We start from the raw sequence: 10,913 nt of genomic DNA, 5'->3' as shown, positions 1-10,913 counted from the left end.
GCAAATGACTAGAAGTCTATGGTAGCTGCTAGTAGATGGCGCAATGACTAGAAGTCTATGGTAGCTGCTAGTAGATAGCGCAATGACTAGAGAGTCTATGGTAGCTGCTAGTAGATGGCGCAATGACTAGAAGTCTATGGTAGCTGCTAGTAGATAGCGCGCAATGACTAGAAGTCTATGGTAAGCTGCTAGTAGATAGCGCAATGACTAGAAGTCTATGGTAGCTGCTAGTAGATGGCGCAATGACTAGAAGTCTATGGTAGCTGCTAGTAGATAGCGCAATGACTAGAAGTCTATGGTAGCTGCTAGTAGATAGCGCAATGACTAGAAGTCTATGGTAGCTGCTAGTAGATGGCGCAATGACTAGAAGTTCTATGGTAGCTGCTAGTAGATAGCGCAATGACTAAGAAGTCTATGGTAGCTGCTAGTAGATGCGCAATGACTAGAAGTCTATGGTAGCTGCTAGTAGATAGCGCAATGACTAGAAGTTATGGTAGCTGCTAGTAGATAGCGCAATGACTAGAAGTCTATGGTAGCTGCTGAGTTTAAATAGAGCAGGCGCAATGACTAGAAGTCTATGGTAGCTGCTAGTAGATAGCGCAATGACTAGAAGTCTATGGTAACACTAGTTAGAGGAAGTTTTGCGAGCTAATGCTAACTTCCTTCATACTGGATGCAAAGACATAAAAATGGTGTCCATGAATTCAGCTGACTCTGGAGAAGTAGATCAAGGGCTTAATTTCCAAAATCGCGAAGTATCCCTTTTAGATTCAAAGATGTCTGCAGAAAGAATGGGATGTCAGCTATGACATGACACCTTGAGGTTTAAATAATCTATTTTGGTTATTGAACTACAGTAACAGGATTCAATCATGGATCCCTGATCTGTACTACACAGAAATGCATAATTATGGATATGAATGTCATTCTCTTCATGGTGCTGTATCCTAAACAGGTACATAAAAGGTAGAAATATGCAACATAATCCTTTGCATATATGGCTATTATTGTAATGAGCTCTGCCCACAAACAAGCCCAAATTTGGTTGTTTCGGACCAAATCTCAACCAATCATAGACATCTTTGTTTCACATTGTTTGAACAGCACAGTACATCACAGTAAAGTAGAGGTCAGTACAGTTCAGTAGAGTTCATTATTCTGTATTAAACTCCAGTGTGCTCTACAGTACTATACTCAACTGTACTGTGATGACCAAACTTGTGAAATAGACGTCTATGATTGGTTCACGTCCACGTTTGGGCCAAATCAAGGCTGTTCCGGACCGGACCAAAAAACGACGTCTGTGGATGTTGAAATCAAATCACCTACTTTTCAACATCCATGGATGTCCGGTGTTGGTCAGTGCTCAGTTGGTAGGAATGCTGGTTACAGCAAATGGAAGGAGAGGGGGCTCATGCTGGGTAGGTGTCAGTAAGAGAGGAGAGGTAACATTAACTGGAGAGAGAGAGAGAAGAGAGAGGAGAGAAGAGAGAGAAAGAAGAGAGAGAGAAAGAAGAGAGAGGAGAATGAGAGAAGTTGAGAGAAGAGAGAGATGAGGAGGAGAGAAGAGAGAGAAGAGATGAGAGGAGAGAAGAGAGAGGAGAGAAGAGAGAGAGATGAGGAGGAGAGAAGAGAGAGATGAGGAGGAGAGAAGAGAGAGAGAGAGAGAGAGAGAGAAGAGAGAGAGAAGAGAGAGAGAGGGAGGAGAGAAGAGAGAGAGAGAGAGAGAGAGAGGAGAGAGGAGAGAGAGAGAGGAGAGAGAGAAGAGAGAGAAGAGAAGAAGAGAGAGAGAGAGAGAGAGAAGGAGGAGAGAGAAGGAGAGAAGGAGGATTGGAGGGAGAGAAAAGAGAGAGAATGAGAAGAGAGAAGAGAGGATGAGAGAGAAAGAGAGGATGAGGAGGAGAGAAGAGAGAGAAGAGAGAGATGAGGAGGAGAGAAGAGGAGGAGAGAAGAGAGAGAAGAGGAGGAGAGAAGAGAGAGAAGAGAGAGATGAGGAGGAGAGAAGAGAGAGAGAGCGGATGGGGTTGTCCAGACAGTTTTCACTCTGGCTTTGACCACGAAACGACAGAAAGAGAAAGACAACCGTTATAAACTGAACATAAACAGTATGCCAGTGGAAGGGAGGACAGTAGCAGGTTACCCAACTGTGGTTTGTGACTACTATCATTTCCCATTGTAGCCAATTCAATTGCAGTAATTCCGTTAATGATTTTTCAGTCATTCTTACTGATTTGGTAACAGAATTGAGTTTGAGTCGCTTAATAACTCATAAACAAATATTGATATCAGTAAAAACACTATAACAAATTGGTAGGTCTACCTTTACTTGTTACTTCTGTGAACTTTCATAATCCTCCCTAATCATGAGGGATAGACTTTTGAAAATATCTTAAAGATATGTGGGTTTTTGGTAATGGAATTACAAGGCACAAGGCAATGTATCATACATTTACAGAAGGAAAATACATTTTCCAAAATGAAATAGAAGTGTTGACATTAGTTGTCAGGGGTCTTTCTTCAACACTATTGTGTTTTGATGTATTTCTAATACCTTTGAAGACTTTTTCTTGCATATGTTTTCTAAGACTCCTTTTCCATCTCTTTGACCAGAAATCAAAGCAATTACAATTGTTTTACATGGAAAATGGTTGAAAAATGTATCTATGCCTTCATTTGCCAGAAATATAGACTCGTAGCTTTCATTTGACACCCAATTTGATATGCTCCTATGAACTTCATATGCTGGTGCTCATGGGTCCTTTAACAATGGAAATGACCCATGGTTAATAATCACACACCTCACCTGCCACACCAGCTTTTGATAGTTTGACATGGGCAAAGCACTGGGCAGGATAAGTATTTACTAGTTATATTACTCTGTGATTATATCTACAGAGCTTAGTGTAATGTCATTTAAATGTAATAGCCTACATCAGAGGTTAACCCTGGGGAATGTGGTTCTGACTTGTTGCATAACCATTGCAATACGATTAATTCACACTTCACAGTAACCTTCTAATAATTAAACTACAGACCACATCACTGCACCCTCCCTTTATATCAACTTCCCCATGGTAGAGATTCAGTTGTATTTTTACTTCTAGCAATTTATGTCCTTCGGGCAAGCCAGCAAAAACATTGTTCTCATACTATTGCTACGGGCTTGGGCAGTGGAGTGCATTTCAATCCATTTTTGAGGTGGAACAAAAGCCACACCATAACTAGTGTATCCTGTGCCTAAAACCACTATTTTTTGCGAAGATCAGGAGCATGGATTTGACTTACTTCTCCTTTCTTTGGAGGGTGCAAGAAGCGAGGTGGATCATCTAAATTTGACCGTGAGAATTTAAGCCGAGACTCGTGACATGGTGGGCTTTAGAGTTCATTAGGGGGGCCAGCCAGACTCTCACTATGCAGCAGTCGGTGTGATGTACTCACTGCTGGAATCTCATGGTGGAATGGATCATATCCTGAAAGCCTGGGGATGCTGCCCTGAAGCAGGTCCCAACAGGCATTACCCATTCTGCTCTCCTCTTCTCTCACACCACACTGAACAAAAACAACGTGGGAATGTGCTGCTATAGGCCAGACCATTACGCAATCAGTCTGCCAAGTGTAAGTGCAGTTATCAGTTATCATACACCCCCTGTGTAACAACACCCCCACATTGGAGCCTTGACAGATGGAGAACCTAACTCTAAGCAGTGTTTCCCAACTCCCGTCGTCAAGTACTGCCAATAGTATATCTTTTTATTGTAGCCCTGGACGAAAAAACCTGAATCAACCACTAAATTAGTTGAATCAGGTGTTTGTCCGGGGCTACAATAAAAATGTGTACAGTTGTGGGTACTTGAGGACCGGAGTTGGGAAACCCATCTCTAGGGAGTAGGGACTGATTGGCCTGCTTGACATGTATGGGGAATGTGCTACACAATAATAGAAAAGTCAGAGAGGATGATTGGACAACAATATACAGTACCAGTCAAAAGTTTGGACACACCTACTCATTCAAGGGTTTTTCTTTATTTTTACTATTTTCTACATTGTAGAATAATAGTGAAGACATTAAAACTATGAAATAACACATATGGAATCACGTAGTAACCCAAAAAATGTTAAACAAATCAAAACATATTTAATATTTGAGATTCTTCAAATAGCCACCCTTTGCCTTGATGACAGCTTTGCACACTCTTGGCATTCTCTCAACCAGCTTCACCTGTAATGCTTTTCCAACAGTCTTGAAGGACTTCCCACATATGCTGAGCATTTGTTGGCTGCTTTTCCTTCACTCTGCGGTCCAATTCATCCCAAGCCATCTCAATTCAGGCTCCCGAGTGGCGCACCGGTCTAAGGCACTGCATCTCAGTGCTAGGGGCGTCACTACAGACACCATGGTTTGAATCCAGGCTGTATCACAACCGGCCGTGATTGGGAGTCCCATAGGGCACCGCACAATTGGCCCAGCGTCGTCTGGGTTTGGCCGGTGTAGGCCATCATTGTAAATAAGAATTTGCCTAGTTAAATAAATAAAAAATTATTGGGTAGAGGTTGGGTGATTGTGGAGGCCAGGTCATTGACTCTCCTTCTTGGTCAAATAACCCTTACACAGCCTGGAGGTGTGTTGGGTCATTGTCCTGTTGAAAAACAAATGATGGTCCCACTAAGCCCAAACCAGATGGCGTATCGTTGCAGAATGCTGTGGTAGACATGCTGGTTAAGTGTACCTTGAATTCTAAATAAATCACAGACAGTGTCACCAGCAAAGCTTCCCCATACCATCACACCTCCTACTCCATGCTTCACGGTGGGAAGCACACATACAGAGATCATCCGTTCACCTACTCTGCGTCTCACAAAGACATGGCGGTTGGAACCAAAAATCTCACATTTGGACTGATTAGACCAAAGGACAGATTTTCACCAGTCTAATGTCCATTGCTTGTGTTTCTTGGCCCAAGCAAGTCTCTTCTTATTATTGGTGTCCTTTAGTAGTGGTTTCTTTGCAGCAATTCAACCATGAAGGCCTGATTCACGCAGTCTCCTCTTAACAGTTAATGTTGAGATGTGTCTGTTACATGAACTCTGTGAATTTATTTGGGCTGCAATCTGAGGTGCAGTTAACTCTAATGAACTTATCCACTGCAGCAGAGGTAACTCTGGGTCTTCCTTTCCTGTGGCGGTCCTCATGAGAGCCAGTTTCATCATAGCGCTTGATGGTTTTTGAGACTGCATTTGAAGTTCTTGAAATGTTCACGATTAACTGACCTTCATGTCTTAAAGTAATGATGGACTGTCGTTTCTCTTTGCTTATTTTAGCTGTTCTTGCCATAATATGGACTTTGTCCTTTACTAAATAGAGCTATCTTCTGAACCACCCCTACCTTGTCACAACACAACTGATTGGTTCAAATGCATTAAGGAAAAAAAATCCATAAATTAACTTTTAACAAGGCACACCTGTTAATTGAAATGCATTCTAGGTGACTACCTCATGAAGGTGGTTGAGAGAATGCCAAGAGTGTGCAAAGCTGTCACCAAGGCAAAGGGTGGCTACTTTGAAGTATCTCAAATATAAAATATATAAAACACATTTTTTGGTTAATACATGATTCCATATGTGTTATTTCATAGCTTTGATTTATTCACTATTACTCTACAATGTAGAAAATAGTCAAAATAAAGAAAAACACTTGAATAAGTAGGTGTGTCCAAACTTTTGACCGGTACTGTATGTATTGCTATAGCTTCACCTCAAACCACTGTCCACTTGTACATTTGCACTGCCCTATCATTTATATTCATTGATTCATTGACAGTCTGCACTTTAAATGCCCAGCCATAGTTCATATTGAACTAACTCAGTATTGAAGTAGCTGGTCTGTCATGCACATTTGCAAGCAAGATCCTTGAAAATGCATTGAATGTGGAAAAGAGGCATATTCTTCAAAATATTTTGGAAGGCCAAATAGAGGAAAATAGGGATAAGGGGGCAGACATATGCATATTACATTTCCATAAACAAATATTAAGTTTACTGAAACTCAGTACAAAAAGTAAAGGCCCATGATGCGAATGAGCTTTTCCTATTTTCCCATGGTGCAATTTAATATCGCATCATGTCATCTGGACAAATGTGCATGTTTGGAAGTGGTGATGGTCTGGAGCAGACAGGCTGGCATTAAAAACAAGCTACTCCCATCTTATTGTCTACTACGGTGTTATAATCAGTATGAACTGGAGAAAGTGTTAACACAAAAACTTAAATCTGACTCTTTCACAGTCCGTCAGCTTTATAATAATTGTCTCTAGGGCGCACATATTTGAACTTTCTATTTTTTTATGAAGAGTAGGCCGACAGTTCGACTCAACTATGTAATCAAGTGACTAAATCAGTTAAATCTACAGTAAAGACGTTGTCATTTGCAACATAAATTAACCACGAAGAGGAGTATTATGTTGGTAACAATCTGGATACCTTTTCCATTTCATGTCCAATGGTTTTTCATCAGTCTAAAATTAAAATCAATGTTACCGAGGCATGGACGCGGTAGTCCCAATGACTGTATGTGAATAGATCTGCTTACGTAGCCTGCCTAGTATATAAATAATCCTGTCTTTGTTCAAGCGCAGTGTGAAATTGATACACTGTAGCTACTGTACTTACCCACTAACACGCACAGCACGTCCACGAAGACATACAGCTTCTTTTTTCGAAAATCCTTCATTTTTCCTTCTGTAGTTGATTAAAAACTTGTTTCAAAACTTACTTTACGAGTGCCGTATGCAAACTGCCAACCTGTATCGCGAGTTCTTCCGGAAGGCTACTTCCCTACCTGCCCACAAATGCTGTTACCTAGGTGGGCCTATGCAATTTTGAAATCCCAAAAATGTCTTCCGAACTCAGACTCTAATCATCTCAACCGGCCACAGTGTTAAAACTATTACCCCCTTTGCCCGCATATTTTGGTTACGGACTGTAAAAGAAAACGTTTTTATATTAGTTGAGGCGTCTGACAAACCAACGCAACCCTCTCCGTTCACCACGCCACTGACCCCTCCTTCCCACTTCCTTACAGTATTTTATGCGGCGTTCAAAACAACTGGGAACTCGGAAATAGTTACTTAAATGTGCGAAGTTTGAAAGGTAAGAATTGACACTAGCCAGGTTTCCAGCCAACCTTTTTATAGATAAAAAGTACATGTCGGATAAAAATAGTCACGATGGTAATAGCACATCAGTTAACTTTCCAAATGTTGACAAAACAACATATGCTAGAAAAGTTGTGATTTGTTTGCGTCGGTAAAATAAATTATTCGAGAAATGGTGGTGGAAACGACTTTATGCGCAAATATTGATAGCCTATAGTCCTAATAACCATCATATCGTAGTAAATTTGAGGTGACGCGATGACGTATGGTCTTCCCACTATGACTCGGGAAAGCATGCAGTTTAGAAGGCTGCAGCTGAAATAAATTATGAACTTTACAGCGTGGTGAAAGTGCACTGTGATGAGTTTAATGCTCCATTCCAATAAATATGGAGGATCTAATTCTGGTGACATGATCAATGCTTAATTGGCTCCAGTTTGAGAAATAAAAATGATCCCGCTCTTATCCATAATATCATAATGTAGGCTACACCCAGGGGCGAAAATCTGAGATCAACCTTGGAGGGGACAATTACATTAAATTTTCTCAAGAGCAATTCCTGAGGGGGACACCAAAAGTAGTGCTGTAACACATAGCATACGTTGTTAAATGTATATTGAGGAACCATAATTCCTACAACTGGATAATTGATAGGTACAGTAGTTAACTGAAGGGTTTTCCCAACTTGTTCAAATGTTTAAATCATTATAATTCTACTACTAATAATAGTTATAGCAGTGCTCCTTACCAGTCCAGTATGTATGCAGGTATTCGTACTTACAACCAGCAATATCAAGAAAGGTCAGTAGGTGACAATGGTACTGTACACTGTATGGGTGTAGTTTTCATAAATACAATGAACATGGTGTGATCACATCTAAAAGAATCTCCATTGAGAACCATCACAAAGTTGGTCTCRGTATTTAATTTACCTTTTAATTTGACTTTTTCTGATACATTTATATAGTCATTAAATATGTGCACCTGGCCTGAGTCTACAATATCTTTGCAAGAACAAAAAGCTTAAAATAAGTACAGTTCTAAAAGCAAAATAACTACTTCAATGAAAAACCCAAATAAATCAAACAAAATATCCTTCAGTCAGTGTCTCAACTCTTCAAACAGCAGCTATGGACAAGTATGTCGCACAAAGTATGCAATTTTAAATAAAATAACATGAAATAAATCATTTGTAAGTGTACTGAAAACTACTAAACAAAAGAACAACTATCAATTACACCATGGGTTCTCAAACAGGGGTCCATGGACTAATTGAAGGGGTCCGTGAAATAAAAAAGTGGTAATGAATGTAGTCGTACTCACAAGGTTCCAGTAAGTTTACATATTATATAGAGGGGGTGGAAGGTCCCTGAGGACCGCTCAAAACCTTGCCTGCCTTGCCTCAAAATATGGCAGGGTTCCCAGTACCCCAAAAAGGTTGAGAACCACTGCTATACACACTACTGACAAAGAAACCGAGCATATGTTGCGGTTTCTCAACAACACATTCAGTTGCAACTTTTCGCAATCCCTCGCTCTGTGTCTCCGACACCCTCGTATAGCCCAATAAAACTCTTGTGAGGGACATGGTCATGGTCGAACATAAAGCAGACAGACATTCTTCTGTTCAGCACCAGAGACATCTTGAGTACCATTCAACAATTAATGAAATTGTACAATCGGAAGAGACCTAATCTAGCTGCAATGCCCTCGAATGCACTATTGGCCATGATGTTCAGACATTTCATTCTGTGCTTTTGGGGCTCGTGTACATTGTCGGTACGCTCTGTTAACCACTTCAGGTAAAATGGGATCATCCTCTTCTGCCCTAAGTTTCAAAATCTGGTATAAATTCCCACTGTCATCCGTGTGGCCCTAAAGGCTTGTCCCTGTCTTACTACATGCCGCACCAAACTAACAATTTTCATCAAGCAATGCCTTGCGTCATCCTGCTGTTACCCCACCGCTGGACATAATGGACACTGATTGGATTACTGGTGTGCTGTTACAATTTTACAAGTTGCGGTGGGTTTGGCAATTTTGATGTGCTGTGAATTTTCAATGGCTTTTCTCCAGTTCCTAAATCCTGCACTAATGAAGGCAGGCATCAGCTCTTCTGGCCAAAAGAAATGGGCTGGTCTTGAAAACCCTCTGGCTTACAGTGAAAACACAACACTCCTTTTATTGATGGCCATTTATATCGTAGCCAGGGGAAATCGCGAAACCATCTCTTTGAAACGTTCAACACTCTGTTGGCAAAGAGTTTTGCATGGGTTCTATAAATTGTGGGCGTGTGGCTTGATATGAGTTTTGTGCCAGGTCTACTGTGTAACTGGACTCAATGCTGTGCCACTGTCCCTATACTGGTTGCTTGCTGTGCAACAACGGGTGACACTGTCCTGCCGTGGCTGTGACACTGTCCTCTGAAGTCTCATCTCTCTGGCTCTTTCCCCACCCCTACTGACCTCCAGTCTGTCTCTAGAAATAAAATAAGGTTGTTTGCCGTTACTCCTAACTACAGGTACGCACAACACAACACATTAATCACAAACAGCAATAACCATTGCGTACAACAAGTCTTAGTTTAGTCACCAGTTTAGTTGGAGTGGGGGTATCCAATGGCAATTTTCCAACTTAAATGTCCCTATGTTTACATCAGTCAAATTTGATGAACCTTTCATTATGTTGCCAAACTAAAGACCTCAACAAACTTACCTGAGACTCCCTGTCGTGCATCTCCCTGAATGTCTGTCCCCAGCTCTGCTGTCTGTGTGCCATCTGTTGCCCTGCTCTGCCTAATGACATCATTGTGACACATTTCCATTGCATTTCACTTCTTTCTATGAAATTTTTAATCAACTAGGTCCTTTGAGATATTAGGATACTAGAGTTCTTACTATGCGTTTTGGTGTACTGACAAATACTCTGAATGTCCATTCTTCCTTACTTTTTTCTGCCATTTTTCGACCTGGCTGGCTGCCTGGCCTAGCTGCACACACACAATTTACACACACATGCTTGCAACCTTTTGTAATTTAAATAGTTTGGTTTCATTATTGCTTTGGCTTCCAACAATAGCTGAATTTGTTTAAAGCTAAGTCGAGCACCAATTCCGTTTCTGTGTGTTTGCTATAATCTTTGCTACCACTGGTTAATAAAGGTGAAATAAAATAAAAATAAAAAAAAGTTCACTAGCGACAATTTATCTTTTGCAACGAGACCATTTATATCATAATTTAAGACATGGTAGAAGAGAGTGTAGTTCTGTTCTGTTCAGTTTGGACTTTCAGTTTATCGCTAACTCTTATCAACAGGGACCGTCGAAGCAACTACAGCTGCAATGCTGATCTTGGAATAAAACTGACCGATAAGCAAAGATTCCAATCTTTGGACGACGCCACAAAAATGGAATAGGTACTAGCTAGCTTGATAGTTAATGTTTGCTTTAGTTTGCGCGCTAGCTCTGCAAATTCAGCTAGTGTGTGAACCCTGCCAACATAAAAAAAATAAATAACATTGCTATGGACCTGCTATGGATTGACGGATTAACCTCACGTCAATTAGCATGTCCCTTTCGGACAGTAGATACGAACCCTTTATTACCTTGCCAGCTAAAGAACTGGCAGTGGATCAAACCATTGTGAGGCAAAGGGCGGGGGGGGTCGCAATCTTTTGAAACTTAAACGCGCTATTAAGTGTCTATAATCAGCACAAGTGCTTTCATTGCGTATTATTAATATTATTGAAATTACATGGTTATG

The 10,913-nt window shown here is 40.8% G+C and overlaps 1 protein-coding gene across 2 annotated transcripts in view; it reads right to left on the bottom strand.

Annotated features, from left to right (window-relative positions):
* Window positions 1-7,062, bottom strand: part of LOC111972255 (phospholipid phosphatase 2-like) — a 39,878-nt gene extending 32,816 nt beyond the window's left edge. Inside the window, exon 1 of one of the 2 annotated variants that reach the window (XM_023999200.2) lies at window positions 6,668-7,062. In XM_023999200.2, the coding sequence (XP_023854968.1) occupies window positions 6,668-6,728 (61 nt within the window). In that variant the 5' untranslated portion in view covers window positions 6,729-7,062. Of the gene's footprint in view, window positions 1-1,329; window positions 1,426-6,667 lie in introns of those variants that run through there. The other variant, XM_023999201.2, reaches the window with a different exon arrangement.
* Between the last annotated feature and the right edge of the window lie 3,851 nt (window positions 7,063-10,913).

Source organism: Salvelinus sp. IW2-2015, linkage group LG13 (genome assembly GCF_002910315.2).
Source record: "Salvelinus sp. IW2-2015 linkage group LG13, ASM291031v2, whole genome shotgun sequence".
Lineage (NCBI taxonomy): Eukaryota > Metazoa > Chordata > Actinopteri > Salmoniformes > Salmonidae > Salvelinus > Salvelinus sp. IW2-2015.
This window is presented reverse-complemented; position numbering and strand designations above follow the sequence as displayed.